The 20,067-nt window shown below is 35.8% G+C and overlaps 1 protein-coding gene across 1 annotated transcript in view; it reads right to left on the minus strand.

Moving 5' to 3' along the window:
* LRP1B (LDL receptor related protein 1B) overlaps positions 1–20,067 on the minus strand; it is a gene marked incomplete at its 3' end in the record, with an annotated part of 1,833,965 nt that overhangs the window by 970,054 nt on the left and 843,844 nt on the right. The window contains exons 4-5 of the mRNA XM_082841888.1: positions 13,168–13,287; positions 8,487–8,615 (exon numbers count right to left, since the gene is read on the minus strand). Of these exons, the coding sequence (XP_082698014.1) occupies positions 8,487–8,615; positions 13,168–13,287 (249 nt within the window). The remainder of the gene's footprint in view (positions 1–8,486; positions 8,616–13,167; positions 13,288–20,067) is intronic.

Below are 20,067 nucleotides of genomic sequence, written 5' to 3' on the forward strand. Positions count from 1 at the left end.
ACATATTTAAAAGTTTGAAACAAAGAGTTTGAGAGAAAGAATGGAGTCAAGGGAGACTCCAGTATTTTGGCTTGGACAATTGGGTGAATGGGGTCACATTAACCAAGATGGCCATCACTGGAGAAAGCATTATTAGGGGAGAGAATCAAGAGCTTGGGACACATAGAGTGATATTTCCATTAAATTTCCAAATGGAGATGGTAAGTTGGATCTCAATATTCAAGTGAATCTAGTGTTCAACAAAGCGCTCAGGGCTGGTGGTAAAAACTGGCAAGTCTCAGTCTCTAGATGTTTAATAAAACCATGGAAGAGGATGTGTTTTTAAAGTCATGATACAGGATGAGAGAATAATAAAAGAAATAAAAGAAGAGAAGATGTCCAAATAAATAAAAGAAGAGAAGATGTCCAAAGGACTGAACACTGAGTCATGCTGAAAATACTGACAAAATGAGGATTATGCAGCAAAATAAACTGAGGGGAAAAAAAATGCCCAGTAAGGTAAGAGGAGAACTCCAAGAATACACTCTTTAAAAGGGAAAGTATTCAAGAAGGAGACAGGATCAGTTGTGTGCTAAGGACTGATAATTGAGTAATTAAGCAACTAGAGGTCACTGGTAACCTTGACAACAGAGGTTTAAGTAAGTGATAAGAAGGTAAGACCCACTGAAGGAGGAGGAGAAAATAGAGAAAGAGACAACACACTGAGTTTTTCTATAACGGGAAAAGAAAAATGGAGTGGTAGCTGGAGAGAAATACAGTTTTAAAGGAGGTTGTTTTGCAGCCTCTTTACTACATCCTTGTATACTGATGGAAATGATCCAGGAGAAAAGAATATCTTGATGATTCAAGGGATAAAGAAGACAACTGTCTGAGTCTAACTCTTGTACAGGTGAGAGAAGGTGATACTGATGCACAGAGGCTGGGATTGGCCTTAGACAGGATCAAAGTCAGTTTGTTCTTCAATTCAAATAAGAGAAGGATGAAGTGATTAGCTCTATATTCAGATAGATTGGTAGATGTAGTTCAGGATGAGAAAGTTCTCTTTTGACTGCTTCTGTTTTCTCAGGAGAATATGAAACAAGACCATCATCTTAGAATAAAGAGGAAGGAGGTGGACATCTGAAAATTCATTATCTAGAGGTGGAAAAGGGAAAGGTCATTTAATCTATTTCACTGTTTTCTGACAGGGCTGCCAACGGATGCAAATAGATAACCTATATTTAAGATCACAATCTTCTACTCTGCTATTAAAAAAAGACTAGTTCTAAATACTCAATGGTGATTATATACCAAACTTTTAGCTACTTTACTAGATATATATCCCTTGTAATTTGATGGTATGTTCTAAGCCTCTAAAGTCTGTTAAGATATAATTTGTCTAATAACTTGGCAAGTATTATTTTTCATGGAAAGCAAAGATGGAGGCTGTGTGAGTCCTAGTGCAAAGAAGAAATGCTCACACACATTTAAAACTGCATTCAATACAATGGATTTTTTCTTCTCAGGACTAAAATGACGTTAAGAAGCTTGACTAGGGAGAATATGCAGAATATTTGTCATCAAAGTCAAGGGCAAATATGAACTCTGGGGGAAGAGTGCTCAAGAGACATTCTCTAACTGCTCTTATTACATTGTTGACTGCAACTGATACAGGGGATGCCTTGAAAACTCTCTGAAAAACAAATTTCCCTTATTAGAAAAAAAAATTTTTTTTCTGTCAGGTTTTAAGCTTAGGTTTTCTGAGGATTTCAATAGCACTATACTTACACTTTTCTCAAACAAAACAATAGAAAAATTATACATCCATGCGTAATCTTAAACCATTTGTAATTTCTATGAATTTAAATGTGCCTCATTTCTTTTTGTTTTTCATTATATTTGTCCAATTTTAAGACAAAGAAAGGAAGTTAACTGTAGAACATGACATGATCTATTATATATTTTATATTGAGGATTTAAATATTAGTTCAATCAATAGCTATTCTATAAAAAAATACAATGATAGAAATTTGCACTTATATATTGTGTCATTTGTGAAAACAAAATTTACTGATTGTCAAATCTAGAGCCCATAAATGTCGTCACGTAATTCTTAATATCCAAATAAAGACATCTGCAGCTAGATTGCAGCTAAGATGTTAAGTGGTAAAGAAAATGGAAGACATGCATTTTTTCTGTGTCTAATATTTTTTTAGACTATGGGTAAATCAAAGGTGTCATGACACGTAAAACACATGACAGGTAAGACTGTTATCAATCTTGCAAACTTGTTGCTGGAAAAAAGATTTAAGATATCAAGAAAGGTGTTAGACTGTGAAACTGATGTCCTCCAGGAAACAAAAAATCAAAAACTTAAAAAGAAAAATTTTTAAACCCAGCAAAAACAGACATAGAATATCCATGAGGAGTTTTATACCTCAATACTGGCAAACTCATTAACAGTTGTGTGGGTAGAAAAAGAAAGTGTGATGCTTAATTTGGGTAATGGAAATTCCATTAGAAATCCTTGCCCTGTCCTGTCATGGAATGTGAATTCCAACTGAGCAAAGGGCCAGAGAAGATATAGGGTAGGAGTACTCTAAAAAATAGAAAAATGCTTTCAATGGCCAGGCCACGTTATCAAAGGGAGTTGTGAAGCTCTAGTATTTGTACAGAACAGAGGCTTAGGATATACTGCCTGATTGCAGGTGGTGTCGCTTATTCTCCAGCTATATTTGCACAGCAAACACGCACTCGGACTGCATGTCTGTTTGAGGAGGGACTGGTTGAGGGAGCACATTTATGGAGATTATGCAGAGCTCCCCAGCCAATTTTGATGCCTCTACTGCAGCAAAGGCAGCTTGAACCCTAAATAACATGATGAAACTGGCAAAAACAAAACAAACAAAAAAACCCCAAAAAACCACCATTACCCTTCGAATCTCTTGCAGCCTTTTGACTTTCCTTTTTTTGATCCTCAATATCCCAATATCCTTATTCTGCTTCCTGAATGTTTAGGAAATTGCTTGCAGCATCCAACAAGCATTTACCCAGCACATACTCTGTTCCAGGCACTGAGCTACTTCTCTGTCACTTACCACTTACCATAGTGTACATCATTTCCTCCATGCATATGTGACTGAGTGAAAAATGACAAATCTGGATTTCTATTCTGGTGCTGGTCTACTAGGCTTGCTCCTAGCTCAGAGCTTCTCATACACCATCACGTCATCAAGTGTCATTCACAGTTATGCCTCAATGAAATGACAAACTGTGCAGGAACTAGACCTTTGGACTATCTAAAAAGAGTAAAAACTCTAAATAGTGAATCTTCACGTTGTCAAGACATGATCACATATCATTCTGTGGGAAGCCATTCTTAGCCAGATGGTAGACTGAAACAGATCTGATCCATAGTTTCTTAAGTTATCAAGGTCACTAAGACTTAATATGTTACTCTTCCTACGAACACTTAAATTTTAATATGGGGTGTTTCTTTTAAAAAGAAAAAAAGGCAATTATACTTTAATAACTGAATTCCAAGCATCACAAGTGCTGATTAGTATGATACTCTGAGCAGGGGCTCTTCCCTTTTTTTTTTTTTTTTTTTAATTCCCAGGCTTGTCCCTTTTTATACAAGTACCAGCCTATTCTGTTCTCCCCATGAGCAGAGCCAGCCTTGACAGAAAACCATGGATGATTCCTCCAACCTTCCAAAAGGACATTTTAAACTATTTATTAGTAGATGATAATAGAGATTAGAAGTAGGAACCATAGGAAGTTATATTTTGTTTTATTTCTCTTTTTCTTTCTTTCCTTCCTTCTTTCTTTAAATTGCAGCAAAGAAAGTATTATGAAAACACTCTCTAACACTGTTTGGAGGTGTGCTTCGATGGATTACACAGGGATTATAATTTGTATTTCTTACAGCTAAGAGTTCCATCGCCTAAAAAGTCTCCCCTTACCCTCGCCCAAATCAGTGAACAGCAAAGCATAAGCTGTAATAGAATCTCAAAGTTATTTAATGGACTCTCTTCTCTCACTACTCTGGTTGTTCTGTGGCAAAAAGGTGTACTCTCCCTCATATGGTACCATTTAATGTGGTGACTCAACGATGATGAGCATAGACTTATTTAGTGCTCTTTATTTTGCTACTGCTTTGATGAAATCAATAGAGGCTTATAGGTTCCATAGAACTGAATGCTGGGGTAAATGCCTGCCTTAAGCAAGTGGTTAGGACACTGAAAAGTATAGTCCAAGGAGCCAGAATTTATCAGTTCATTCAAAATTGCCAACAGTTCATAAATTAAACACCCTTAGCTATTATTTTCACTCTCACAGGTTCTGCATGAGCCCCCTGTCAATCCTGGGTGCCCACATTTAACACATACTTCTATAACAAAATCAGTCTAAATCAGTTGAAAGGAAGTAAGCTAAATTAAAAACCAAACAAAAAAACTTTTCATTTTCAGATTTGATGTCATTATTAGAACTCTAATTTTGAAAAATGTAAAAATATACAGGATGCTTTACTGGATACCTATAGATGCTTGACAGTTACTTTAAAACATCTTTTTGCAAATGACAAGTCTTAACATTTAATTCAAAAATGACTAGTGTTTAACGTGTGTCCCATTCCAAAGTTGTGAACAATCCATCATGACATTCACATTCTAGCATGCTTCCTACTACCCAGTAATATCAAGTATGCATGAAGTTATTATTTATTTTTTTTACATACACTGAGAGTTCTGTAGATTTTCTTCCATTTGGAAATCACCTATTTTGATGTCACACGGATAGGACTAGATTACCTTTGAAATTTTCCCAACTTTGAAACACTTGATTCTATATTTCAGTAGTCAGGGGAAAATCTTACTCAGTGTAGAAAAGAAAAGAATTTGTCTGTACTACATGAATTATCAAGAATGAAAAGGCCTCCTGCCTAACATTAATCTCTTCTCCCGACTGCCACAGGGCCTAAAATCCCCTCCCCCTACTAGAGGTATTTCTTAAAGGTGCTCTTAGGGCTTATGAATTTTACTTGGATTTGGTCATTATACTACAAAAGAGGGATAATCAATTAACTTAAATTCATTTTCCTATTTACTATCAATTGTCACATTGAAAATAAGATCCCACAGGCAAGCTTTGGGGTGACTAGTTGGGGAGCGACCATGATATTATTATTATTATTTTTTGTGGTACGCAGGCCTCTCACTGCTGTGGCCTCTCCCGTTGCGGAGCACAGGCTCCGGACGCGCAGGCTCAGCGGCCATGGCTCACGGGCCCAGCCGCTCCGCGGCATGTGGGATCTTTCCGGACCAGGGCACAAACCTGCGTCCCCTGCATCGGCAGGTGGACTCTCAACCACTGCGCCACCAGGGAAGCCCCATGATATTATTTTGTGCTGAACTAGTTCATCACCTTAGAAGCAGCTTCCCAGCCAACTGACTCTGCCACCCTCTGCCTTCACATAAAAGGTTACCTTTCCTAGGAACTTTTATTTTCACATCTATTATCTAGTAAGGTCTTTGTAGAACTTTCCTCTTGTGTGCAGTTCTAGCTGTCCACTGTATCCTCTGGGTCTGATATATTTATGTTGCATTTTCTGTCTAAAGTCTAGGGATCTTTTACAAACATCTACTGTTTGGGGTCAGCCCATTCTAACCTTTCCCTAATTTCACACAATCCCAGCTTCTGGAATCCCTTGAACTCTGGCTTTACTTGGAGGGAAAGTCAGGTTCCAGAATCCAGTAGGGTAAAATTTTAAAGGAAGAAAAAAAGAGGTGCTAATCTAAGCAGCAGGTAATGGAAAAGAGGAAAGTCACAGCCTGAAGACAAATGGGGTTTACTTTATAACTTTTTCCTAGCACCCTTCAGTCACAGCAATACCATAGTAAATAAAATTGCCACAGAAAAATTTAAAGCTGATGTATTAAATGGAATTTTAATACATTTAATCTAATGGAAGCAAAAAATCCTCCTGTGCATTTGTTACAAATATGAGAAAACTAAAGCAAAACTGATCGGTTTTTTTGAATTATACAAATGCATTGTTCAAATATCCATGTGACCTTTAGAACTAGTCAGTATATGTTACAGACTTGTACTCATTTACTATATTACTGATTTTCCTAAAACTACAAACCACAGGAACGTTCCCATGAAAACTGTGTATTGTTCTAACTATGTACGCCAACAGTCATCAAGCCAACCACTAGAGGTGAAGGCATTTACATATGTATTCCATTATCAATGCCAGAATCATCAAATCATGTACCATCCCTCTGACTACATTCAAAGATGCAGCACTATATCATGTACCATCCCTCTTTGACTACATTCTCTTTTTGTCAGAAACCCTTCTGTGTAGAAAGAGAGGAAGTGCTTCTCTGTATAAGGTTTATTACATTACACTCTCCCTGTGTATTCACAGCAATATTGTGTGGATCAATAGAAGAAACTGCAAAGAAAAAGCCTTCCACTTCTTTAATCCGTTGATATATTAAATCAGAACTCTCAGTGGTGGAAAAAAAGAGGAACAGATAACTTGACCTAATTTTTCTAGAGGATTGCCCCTGAAAAATAAATAGGGCTTCATAAACCAAGTCAGCAATTGAAAAAAATAAACTAAGAAGTAAAAGAGTTCCTTTCTTGGTAATTTTCTATACAAATACGTTTTGTAAATAATTAAACATACTATCTCAGAGAAATAGTTGAAATTATAACATGAAGTTACGATGTAAAGGGAAACAGCAGCAGCTCGCAGAGCAAATCCAATGCTTTGCTCAATTTGGTTTCAGGAAAGAGAATCTCATCCCATGCCTAATTTTCCAACTGCTAATAAAAGGGAGTAGGGGACATTCACTAATTTCTCAAAATTTCATAATTTGAAAATGCAGGAAATGAAACCAGATTTGGAGGAAGTGAGAAGATGCCAGATGGAATACCATGTATAAAATCTTCCTATATTATTCCCAAGCTAATTCAGTTTGCACAGACACACACACACACAAACAACAAAAAATTAGTGTTATCCTATCATTACCAGCACCTCAAGGCTATTTCATTGGCAAATCAACAATATTTACTGAGGGTGTACTAAGACTGCACACTATGTAGAAACAGTAGGCTTTATTTGCAGATAAGAGGTAAAGGGAAGGCAGTTTTGAAAATGAAATTCAAATACTTAAGAGGAGAACACTCATTGTAGTAATCTTAATTAGAAAGAAAAATCAATTCCTTCTTTTTCCTTCCTTCCTTCCTTCCTTCATTCCTCCCTCCCTCTCTCCTTCCTTCCCTCAATCTCTCCCTTCCTTCCACAAATATTCACTGAGTACCTATATGTTCCAGGCAATGGTCAGAACTGAGTATATAACAGCAAACAAAACTGACAAGTTCTGTACTTTCATAATGATTATATTATTCTGGGTAAATCTGATGATAAACAGATACATAAATATGTTCATTTCAAATGGCAGTGCTATAAAGAAAACTAAAAAGTCATGTAGTGATAGAATAGGTATGAATAATAAGTATAGTTGGGAAATAAGATTGTGATGGAGAGAGTACACACCCTTAAATAGAATGGTCAGAGAAGGTCATTCTGAATGTTGACATTCTAGCCAAGACTTGAATGGTAAGAATGTGACTGTCATAGAGAAAAGCATTGCAGGCAGATCAAACAGCAAGTGAAAAGACCTCAAGAGCAAAGTGGCTGAAGGAAAAGGAAACCAGTATGGCTGGGGTGTGATAAAAGGAGAAGTAGTAGGAGATGAGATGGAAAGGTAAATGGTACTAGTCCATTAGCCCTTAGAGGCCCTGTGAGCAGTTTGGGTTTTATTCTCAACATGAGGGAAAACTATCGGGAGATTTTAAGCAAAATAACAACATGGTTGGGTTTATATTCTAGCAGATTAACTATTATGTGAAATATGAATTTTAGAGGGAAAGCAGAGGCTCACAGAAACGAGTGAGGAATCTATTATACAGTCCAGGAGAGAGATGGGTAATTCAAATCAATTAATCCATTCCTTTTGAACAGGTTTTTGTTCATTAGAAACTTCCTGTAATGGAAGGAGTTTTGTAGTGATCAGTGACAACTAAAAGAACTTCTCTGGCTTTCTAAGGATGGATCATTTCCTTAAAATGAAGAAAAAAATCTATTTCTTCAAAGTCCATATTGCTCTACTATATACATTTCTAATGAAAAGAACTGCAAATAGGAAATAAATTCTGGAAGGACAAAAATTAGGTAACTTGGGCTTCCCTGGTGGTGCAGTGGTTGAGAGTCTGTCTGCCGATGCAGGGGACACGGGTTCGTGCCCCGGTCTGGGAAGACCCCACATGCCACGGAGCGGCTGGGCCCGTGAGCCATGGCCGCTGAGCCTGCGCGTCCGGAGCCTGTGCTCCGCAACGGGAGAGGTCACAACAGTGAGAGGCCCGCGTACCGCAACAAAAAAAAAAAAAAAAAAAAAAAAAAAAAAAAAAATTAGATAACTTACCAGTTTTGGCTTTGCAGGATCTGTTGTCTGGCTGCATTATGTAGCCCTCCACACAACTACAAGCATAGGATCCATACGTATTTATGCAGGTCTGGCTGCATGTACCATAAACAGCACATTCATCTTGATCTAAAAGGTAAATTAACATAATTTCTAAGCAGATTTATTGTTGGGCATTTTTTTTCTCCCTGAAGAAAACATTTTTTCCAAACTTTGGAAGTAGGCTATTAAAAAAAAGCGAGAAAGAGCCAACTCCAATACATCTTTTCAAAACCACACTAACTGAACATAAAATTCAGTGTCGTTTTAATAGTTACGGAGATACAAGATCAAGCTTAACACCAAATCTTTTACTTTAAAAGATAATTTATTTGCATTTTTGATGCGTAGGCTAAAAGTCCTTGGATATTTGTGCAAAGGTATAAAATGCAGTCCAATGAATATTTGCTGAAGAGTTCTAGTGTTTACGACACTGGCTTTTTCAGGATTTTGACAAAGAATTAGACTGGCAACACGATTTTCAATGAACAGATTAAATAAAAGTTCTGAGCTAAGCAATGTAAACCACCCTCACTAAATCAAAAGGAGGAAACTATTAAGTACTTGTCGCAAGCAGAAATTTTATATTAATTTTTATTTTAATATCTATGGCCCTCCTCCTATTTTTTCCCTACTTCCACTAGCAATACTTTTTTCCTCCAGCACCGTGTTCAAGTCTCTGTAAGCAGCAGGTACTTAATGATTCTTAACCAACCGGGCAAATTAAAAAAAAAAACAAAAAAACTCTGCCAGCTAATAATTTAGACAAATGTGTATTCAGTCTGTCCTGTGTACCAAGCACTATACGAATTCCTGAAGAAACCAAAATTTATAAAACATGATTTCAACCTCTAGGTGAAACAAGTCTAGTGATATAGAATTTCATTTCTATGCATTTCCTTATAATAGAGTCATACTCTAGTTATAATAGAAACACAGAGAAGTAAATGAACCTGCTTGGAATTGAAGGGAAAATGTGAAGGCTGCATATTGAGCTGAGTTTAAAGGATGATTTAGATTTCCTCAGACTAAATAAAAAGGGATCAGATGGAAAGAGGTGTTCCAGTTAAACAAAACAGCATGTGAAAAGCCATTGGGATGACACAGTAGGGATTTCAAAGAAGTATAAGGAGTCAGGTGGAGTAAGGGTGTATAAGAGGAAATGGTAAGAGATGATATTGGGAAAATCGTTTTGGGATGGGATAATGAAGTTATTTGTATGCTAAACTAAAGTGCTGTACATTATACATAGGCACTGGAAAGCATTAATTAGATGAGTTTTATGATCAACTTTGTATTTTAAAACTAAACAAAGTCACGATAAATGGATTGGTGAATATAGAGAAGAGAACCTGGAAAATTAGCTATGTGCTAATTTCACACAAGAAATTGTATTTTGAAGTCATAATATTTTGAACAATGACAGTAGCAGTGGGAATGGAGAAGAGGGAATGGACTCAAATGTTTAAGAAATAGAATAGATAACATGAAGTTTGACTGGATATGATAGAAGTGAATGGTGGTCTAATTTTATAAGTGTAGATTACAGTGGAGGTATCATGGGAGGAAAAAATGAGTTTGATTTGGATGTGTTAAATTTGAGGTATCTGTAGAGCATCCTTGAGTAAACATTTAATAAGTAGTTGGAAATATGGAACCAATAATATAAGGTGAGATCGGTCTTGGAGTATTTGAGAGTCAACAGCATATGGATATTAGATTAAAAAAATAGGAGAGGGTTAGATCCCACAGAGAGAAAGGGAAAGTCGGGAAAGCTTAGCTATAGAAAAATACTTTAGGATACCAATATGAAAAAGGCCGGCAAGAAAGAGGAGTCCATGAGCCTCCTCTGAAGGATGTTAAGCGGATTAAACTGCTTGGGTATGATAAGAATATATATTTGGTCTTTATCCTCTGTTTCTGACACAGAGTTCAGTTACCTTGTAATTTTCTGAGCTATAGGAGTATCTTTTGTTATTTCTAAGGAGCCCTGTGAAATACACTAGAGTCTATGCTAATGAAGTGACTCAGGGTGGGGCTACTAGATATTCTCAGAATGGGACTGGTCTCCAAAAAGATCAAACAGGTGACTTAGAGGGTGGGAACTCTCAACCCCATCCTCTGACCCCCCAACCTAAGAAAGGAGTTGACTAAGGAAAAGCAAAAGATGGCTAAGTAGCCAAGGAACCATTTAAATTGGGAAACTATGCATTTGTATGACATTTATTTGCATTCCTCTCTGATTTTTTTTAGCTTCGTGTAATAGCCTGTTTGAAGTAAGTAGCTTTGGGGATAGGAAGAATAGTATTTGGAGTGAAGTCCACAGTGATAATGTGAAATTAAATCTTGAATTTGATAAAGTCCAGCCCCTAGTGGCAGAAATGATGATTCGTATCTATAATATTTTCACCGATTTTTTTCAACTTTACTATTATTGGTTCCTATTTTAGTTTTTCTGATATGTGATTATGCTACACAGGAGAGCAATATGAATAATGATTTCTTTTGTTCTTTCTCCTCAGTCAGAATGCACTGTTCTGACATTGATGTAACTCCACAAAATTGGCTGCAAAGAAACAGGCATGTCATCACTTGTAGCACTATCTTCTTTCTTCCTTTAAGGACAGAGAATATCCTGGAAATTCCTTCAGGAAAGCGTAAATGATGCTCAGACCTGGCCATCCAGGAGTGCAGAGAAAGTAAAAAAATCTCTTCTATTGGTGAACTTCCATAAAAATTGCTGTGTATTTGCTTACTATTATTCAACAGAAGAAAGTGATTATGATGATTTTTACAGATTTAAAAGAGAGACTCAGGAGAAAGAGATTCATGTAAAAGGAGCTGAAAATCCTGACACCTATAGGAGTGAGGTATAGCAAAAGAGTGAAAAGGATACAGGTAAGTATATTGGCCTACCTTGTGTGAATGGCAGGTGTTGTTTTGAACTTGAAATTGCGTGCATGTCCAGAGGTACTACTTATATCTGGCAGACTCTGTGATTGTAAGGGGTCTAGTGTTGACAAATCTGAGTTTTTTCATAAAGTCTGAACTTCTGTGTGCAACCTTCTGATTTTCAAATGTTGGTTTAAGAATAATGTCAGTCAAATAAAATATACCAGTTTGGTCCCCCTATAGTCAGATTATGTAGCCTTTGGGTCTGATAAACATTTAATAATACATGTTTTTATAATATTTGTATTATGCAGAAAATGAAAAAAACACAAACTGAAAATTTAAGCCCGATGTACATTATAAACCAATGAGCCTCTCTAGGATAAGAATAAGTGGGCTCTGGAGATCTGTGTTTTAGTCCCAAGTCTTTTACTAAAAAGATGTGCAGACTTAACTAAGTCACTTAATTTTTCAGGGTCTCACTTTTCTCACTTTTGTCATGAGGATTTAAAAAAATATTCTCTGAGGATTTTTTTCAACTTTAAGATTCTATTTTTAAGGTAAAAGTTATAATATTAAAGCAAAGGGTTAATCAGCAAAGTACCAATTTCTTTGGAAAATATTCTGTTTATTAGTGGTGCTGGTAACACAGATATTCCTCAATTTTATACACAGATTCTATATTCAATGTTTTCTATATATAGATTCTAAATACCATATAAAATAATGTATTGTTTATATTGTGGATATATCATATATATATATACACAAACATATAATATCATGTATATGTATATATATTTGGATTCAACATAATGAAGAAATAACCTAAAATAGTTCAGTATGGCAGAGTAGAGTCATTTTGGAAAGTAAACATTTGGTGTAGAACGTTCACAAAAACAAAAATTAGGACATTAAAAAATAAATATTTTATATTCATCATTATTGCATTGGTCAAATATCAATCACCAGAATTACCAATGTAAAAGTTGTAAAGAACATTACATGACTATTATTAACTTAGTAGATAACAAATGTCTACTACACTGCAGCTATATAACAGTCATAAACTATTTAGGAGGTTAAAATAATTAAATCCAAAGTTTTAGTGACTGACCAAAACACATCCCATTGTTGACATGTCCCATGTCTGTCATTACTGCAATATGAATTGAAAATTGATTTGTAACCATATGATATCACTTATACGTGGAATCTAAAATATGGCACAAATGAACCTATCTACAAAACAGAAACAGACTCAGACACAGAGAACAGACTTGTGGTTGCCAAGGGGGGGGAAAGGAGGGAGAGGGATGGACTGGGAGTTTGGGGTTGGTAGATGCAAGCTATTACATTCAGAATGGATACATAACAAGGTCCTACTGTACAGCACAGGGAACTATATCCAATCTCCTGGGATAAACCATCATGGAAAAGAATATATAAATCAATGTCTGTATGTGTATAACTGAGTCACTTTGCTGTACAGCAGAGATTGGCACAGCATTATTAATCAACTACACTTCAATCAAAAAAGGAAAGAAAATTGATTTGTATAAATGCTTATCTAATGTTTCTATACGTGGTTTTTGGGGGAGAGCCAACTTTTAACTCTCAAGAGACAAAAATAAAGTGGACATAAACACTGTGTGGAACACATGGTAGGTGCTTGAAGATATTTTATTAAATTTCTGTTAATTAAGCCTCTGTTAAAATAAAATTGAGTAGAATTACATGTCATAATTACCTTTACAGCTTCTTCCATCTTCTTTTATTTCAAATCCATCCTCACAGTAACACATTGTACTATTTCTGACCATGGCACATTTATACTGACAATTCAACTGCTGGCAACTGGGCAACAGTTCTGTAGAGGAAAAGCAAAGATATTATGTCTATATAACTGTGCACACACATATACTATTTAAATTTAAACGTTAATATTTACTCAGTGCATAACCATAATAATACAGCTCTGATTGGTTTCCTAGAAAGTTTCTAGGATTGGCTGACAGAACAAAACAATATCTATTCCCTCTAAAATATGTTGGCTTGCATTTGTTTGAAGTATTGTTAATAAAAATTTCAGATCAATCTGTTCAGTCTTTCACTTTTTCCCTTATTACGTACATTCAAAGGCACAAATCCTTTCAAATTCTGGTAAATTATTTCAAGAGGAAAAATGTCAACTCAGTGGTTGATTTCACCATTTATGCCTTTCTTATCTGACACATCCATTGATATTCTATATTTTGAGGGCTTGTTTTGACTTACTAATCCATGTATAACCTTTGAAGCAGGTGGCAAAATATTAGACAACTACTGGACATAATATATTTCTTAATATCTAAACCCTTTCAGAACAAAAACATCAGTGAAGCCAAAGTTAGCAAAACCTTAGAGCAAATTAGGATTCAGTATGATAAATGCATGAAACACAGATGAAGTGACAGAGGTATATTCATTTCACAAATAATTTCTAACAGGAATAAGATTTGCTAAACAAGAAAAATTACAGAGAGAATGTATGACTGATTGTGGTGTCTGAAAATAGGGATATTAATGGGTCGTGACAATTTCCTTTTTTCCCCTGGGGAGAAAAATAAGGGTTTTAAAGATCAAGGTTAAATGATTCAAAATAAATTGATATTTGCCACAAATTTAGCTGGTGCTTCAGAAATATTTTAACTTTTAATAAAGATATATTAAAGTCCAGTGTGGAAAAGGACAGCTAGAATACTCCAAACTGAAAATTTGGTATTTTACTAAAAAATTAATTACCTCTAGTATTTTCTTAGCCCAATTGCTTTTAAACTCTTTCATGAAACTATCAGTATTTTATGTATCTTCTCTTCTTAAAACATTAAATCTCCTTCATAATGGTCACCCACATATGATGATCTTGCTTCCTACTTCCCTCAGAAAATTGAAGCTATTGAAAGAAATTTTCCACAGATTTATGCTTCACATCTTACCCTCCTCTGCCTATTCTTGTTTTTCTTGCATTTCAAACTTGGTTTAACTCATAATTAAAGCTGCAGCCCCAACTCCTGCGCACAAATCCCATCCCCTTTCACCTATTCAAGGATATCACTTGAGTTTTTCTCTACTTCCTCTCATAATTCATCTTTAAAAGTTTATATCAGATCAAACTAAAGCCTCCATCCCTTTTTGTCAATTGAGTTTCATAGGAACACAGTCAATAGCCATTTGTTTACATATTGCCTATGGCCGTTTTTACACTACAAACACAACCCAACTAGTTGCCTTAGTTGACTAGTTGGCCCCCCAAACCTAAAATATCTATTATAGCCCTTTACAGAATGTTTTCTGACCCTTGTACTACTTTTCCCCACATTAAAAACAAAAAACCTTGATCTCACGTCCTGTAGGAGTCACCGTTGCCCAGTATCTTTGTTCCTCTTTATAACAAAACTTACAAAATAATCCATACTCACTGTCTCTTTCTTCCTCTCTGTTTCTATCTTAAGCCCACTCCATAAAGGTTTTATCTCCATTGCTCCAGAAACTGCTCAGATACAGGTTTCCAATGACCTTGAGGCTGATAAGTGTGATGGCCTTTTCTCAGTCCTCATCTTACTTGACCTATCAGCAGCACTTGACACTGTTAACTAGTTTTCCCTGATGTACCTTCATCACTTTGCTTCCAGGGCTCAGGACTTCTGGTTTTCCTCCTATTTCACCGCCTCCTTTGTACAGATCCACATTTTCTTGTCAACCTCTTAAGGTTGAAGTGCCCCAGGATAAAAACCTGGTCTTTTTCTCTTGCCTATCAATATGCTACTAGTAAACTCATCAGTTATCATAGCTTCCCCTCTAACTGGAACATAACTGCAGTTCCATAAGCTGAAAGCTAGGTGTGCCCTCTTCGACTTCTAATTTCCACTGTTCTATTACAATTGACACTTTATATTAAAAGTTATTTCTCTTTAAGATACCTGGAACAATTTCTGCTTCCTTGATATAAATTAAGCCACTATACAAATCAATACATCTGATTTGTAGGTTTGGAACTGGGGTCAATACCAATTATATGCTGTTATAAATATTAACATTTATATAATGTGCAAAGACCAGTCATTTGGTCTGTAAAAATACATTATTAATAAAAATATAGAATAAATGGATCTTTAGAAGTTATAACATTTTTGTTTCATATGGTAGTTATTTACATTTTGGTTTCCCCCACCAGTATCTACAGCTATAAATTATAAACCTAAAAAAATATATATATATATGTAGATACATGCATATATATGAAGTTTTTGAAATGTGCAATTTCTTTGAAACCCCATACCAGTCAAAAATGTAGATATCATTGTAATTTATAGTTTTCAGATGAGGAAACTTATGGTTGATAACTAATTTAAGATTATATGGTAAATATACGATGAAGATGGTATTCAAAACTTCAAATCAAGGTCAGGCTGACTACAAACAAAGCCTATGTTTTCAAAAATGCCTCTACTTCCCACTGTACAATCTGGTGACGGTTGAAACTGTGGTGTATTTTTTTAATTTGCTTTGTCATTCTAAGCTTAGTAGTGTGCTGTAGATACAAGAAGTGTTTTTTATAACTTTTATAGGATGAATGAACTAATAAATCAGTAAAATAGCTTAATTCTAGGATGACAATTAATACTCTCAGGTGTCATTTCTAGTCCATTAAATTAAACTAGGTCCTAAAGATAGTTCATTTACATCTTTAAGTTAGGTAATTGAGTTGTCAAATCTTGTTTGATTATGGTGGAATCAGTCCAAAATTGCCTTTACTCTATATGCTTCTTTTAGTTCAACACTGATTGAGCACCTAGTCAATGCTAAGGACTCTGCTGGGCTTCCACAGATGCAAAATTGCTTTAGACAAATTAATGAATTACAACATGAGTGTGGAAGCAAGTGGGGTTAGATGAGAAGTGCAACAATGTAAACAACAGCTATAATTCATAGCAGAACAACACATATACTAAATAAAAATACATGTGACATTAGCTGGAAAGAGAAGAATTCATCCAGAGACTGGAAATAGAGGTAGGTATCTGGAAAAAAGGTTGTTAAAGAAGTTAAATTTAAAGTAAAATTTAAAAGATGAGCTCAGTAGACAGAATTTATGAGCATGCATTCCAGATAAAGTAGACAATATGAGAAAATAAATTTTTAAAAAATGACAGCATGTAAGAGGTAAAGACAATGGTAAATAACCCTGTGTGGCTAAAACATAGTGTTTGATGTGGTAGGAAATGGGACTGGAATTATTATTTGGGGCCAGACAGAAGTAGATTAATTCTTAGATTAAGTAGAATTTTCTGTTTCAATAATGGGAATCATTGCTAGTTAAGGAGGACAGAAGTGATATACTCTGACGTGTATTGTTTGAAAGTGCCTAATAACAAGGAGAAAAATGAGTAAAAGACAGTAAAGAAAGAAAAGCTATCTAAAAGGTTAGGACTATGAATATTTAGATGAGTGGATGGCCAGAAACTTGGTGAAAGCATAGTAACACTGAGTTAACAGTACCAATAAAATGAATTAAGAATAACAGAAGGACTGGAGGTTTAGAGGGAAATACTAAGTTTGCTTTTGACGGTTTAGTTTAAAACGTTGACAAGAAAAATGGCTAGGAGGGAGTTGAGAATTTGAGTCTACCTAAGAAGAAAAGTCTGAACTAGAGGTGGAGATTTGGAAGTCAAAAACACATAATTGGTCCTTGAAGTCCAAAGAGAAAATAATCATCCCTTAAAAAAGAATATTTATGATATAAATCAAACCTAGAGAACTTTTATATGTGAAAGGCAAGCAGAAAAAAAGGTGTTAATAAAGAAAACAGACAAAAAGAGTCATGTACCACAATGTTCACTGCACCTCTATTTACAATAGCCAGGACATGGAAGCAATCTAAGTGTCCACTGACAGATGAATGGCTAAAGAAGATGTGGCACATATATACAATGGAATATTACTCAGCCATAAAAAGAAACGAAATTAAGTTATTTGTAGTGAGGTGGATGGACCTAGAGTCTGTCATACAGGGTGAAATAAGTCAGAAAGAGAAAAACAAATACTGTATGCTAACACATATATATGGAACCTAAAAAAAGAAGAAGGTTCTGAAGAACCTAGGGGCAGGACAGGAATAAAGACACAGATGTAGAGAATGGACCTGAGGACACGGGAAAGGGGAATGGGAAGCTCGGACGAAGTGAGAGAGTGGCATGGACATATATACACACCAAATGTAAAATCAATAGCTAATGGGAAGCAGCCAGATAGCACAGGGAGATCAGCTCAGTGCTTTGTGACCACCCAGAGGGGTGGGAGGGAGATGCAAGAGGAAGGAGATATGGGGATATATGTATATGTATGGCTGATTCACTTTGTTATAAAGCGGAAACTAACACACCATTTCAGAGCAATTATACTCCAATAAAGATGTTTTAAAAAAAAAGAAAACTGAGAAATAACTAAATATATAGACGAGGAACATAGAAAGCTTCACAAAACCTAAGGAAGAATAACAGTCCATGGAAGTAAGCAGGGCAATAAATATTAAAAACTGAGAAATATACTTGGATGAAGCCTAAAGACTGCCCTGGGTTTCCTAATAGGATCAATTAAGACCTTTAAAAACGGTTTCAGCGGTGCAGAGGGGACAGAGATAAATGTAGGAAGGGGTTCGGACAGAAAGAGGAACAGTTTCTCATAGAAAAGGCCAATATCTTATAGGATAAAGAGCATGAAGGTAGGGGTATTACCTAATTCATTAGTCTGTACCTTAGGACAGGCATATTAATTCACTGCTTTAAATGCACTGTTTTCCACGTAATCCCTATAGCCCATCTCTTTCTTTGCCCTGTCTCAGTCTGAAGTAGAAAATCCATAGACTACTGGTTCCATCTTTCTGCTCTCTCCAATCTTGAAACCCCTGGAGTATGAAGAGTACAAGGCATGCTAAAAGGTTACCAACATCATGGTAGTGACGGCGAGAAAAGAGGAGAAATAAGAGAAAATGGATAAAAATGGTTATGAAAGATCAGACCTCACACATGATTTTGCATATTAGGTGGGAGTCTGGTGGTTGAAAATAGCAAAAGAGACAAGGGCAACTTAGCTTTTGGTTTACTGAATTTATCCTGCATGAGAATTTGTGTACGTATAGAGAGGTGATATGGAGACAATTAAACAGTATATGATATCAGATGAAACGGTAAATATGTATTCTTCTAACAGATCATAAAGAACTATGAGGAGCTACCAACATGAAAAGCTAAAATTTAGGGCTTCCCTGGTGCGCAGTGGTTGAGAGTCCGCCTGCCGATGCAGGGGACGTGGGTTCGTGCCCCGGTCCGGGAAGATCCCACATGCCGCGGAGCGGCTGGGCCCGTGAGCCATGGTCGCTGAGCATGCGCATCCGGAGGCTGTGCTCTGCAGTGGGAGAGGCCACAACAGTGAGAGGCCCGTGTACCGCAAAAAAAAAAAAAAAAAAAAAAGCTAAAATTTAAAATTTGGCTTGGCTCTATGAAAGCAATACTAATTACTGTAATGTTATGTATTTGAACTGCGTACCATTTATGCTTAATTACGTGCAACACTATAATGATTATGTACATAATTAAAAGTGCATCAGATTAATTTTGTCAGAAAGATTATTTGAGCAGAACAGAAATTTTGTGCTTGACTCATCAATCTTCATAAACTGCTTTAAATGAAGCATAGTCATTGGCTCATGAAACATTATCAATGGTTTGAATCTTACACTGAAGTAGGAAGATCACTAGTATCTAAGGGGATGAAATATGCAAATCAGAATGCAAATATGGAAACATGGTATCTTATCTGTATTCTTCAGCATTATCATAAAAGAAAAGTATCTTTTTAATTAAAGAAGAGGAGCTAGTATTTCAGAAATTAAATCTAATGCAATTGATGAAGACTCCCCAACACAGACCCACTATATTCTGTGATTTTAAGAAATATTTTTGTGTTCTTTTCAAAGTTGTATAGGAGAATATTATCAAAGTTTGAGTATATTTTCCGTATAAAACACAAGTTAACAGTTTACAAGTAGTAGGTAGCTTTGAGGTATCTAAGCTTCTAAGTTGATCTTTAACTTAGAAATAGATTCAAGAACTAAATTTCTGAATTTTTATTACTAACAAATAGTAAGAGGAATTCTAAAAGGATAGAAAATTAATTCATACTAAATCTCATACCTTTTTTTACCACTTTTTTTCTTTTTTCTGAGTGTGATGCCGTATACACAGCTTTGGACTCTGGAGCCAGAGTACCTAAGCTCCAACCTTGGTTTAGCTAATTTCAGGCTATGTGAATGTGGCTTCTAGATGATGAAATATATGTAAAATTAGTTTGTGCCACTTCCTAACCTGGCCCCTAAAGGATTCTGACAATCCTCTATTGTCTCTTGACTTGTCCGCCCTTTGGATGCAGGGAATCCAGCAGACAACTGGGAGAACCCTGGGATGGCGGAGACCCAAATCGGAGGGAGCCTAAAATAGCACATACAGGAAGCATCTACTGATGACCCAACTGGATTGTGATGTGAGTGAAAATTTGGATTTTTGTTGCATTAAACCCCCGAGGTACCAGGGTTGTTACATAATACCATGGT

Source organism: Leucopleurus acutus (assembly GCF_964270905.1).
Source record: "Leucopleurus acutus genome assembly, chromosome: 6".
Lineage (NCBI taxonomy): Eukaryota > Metazoa > Chordata > Mammalia > Artiodactyla > Delphinidae > Leucopleurus > Leucopleurus acutus.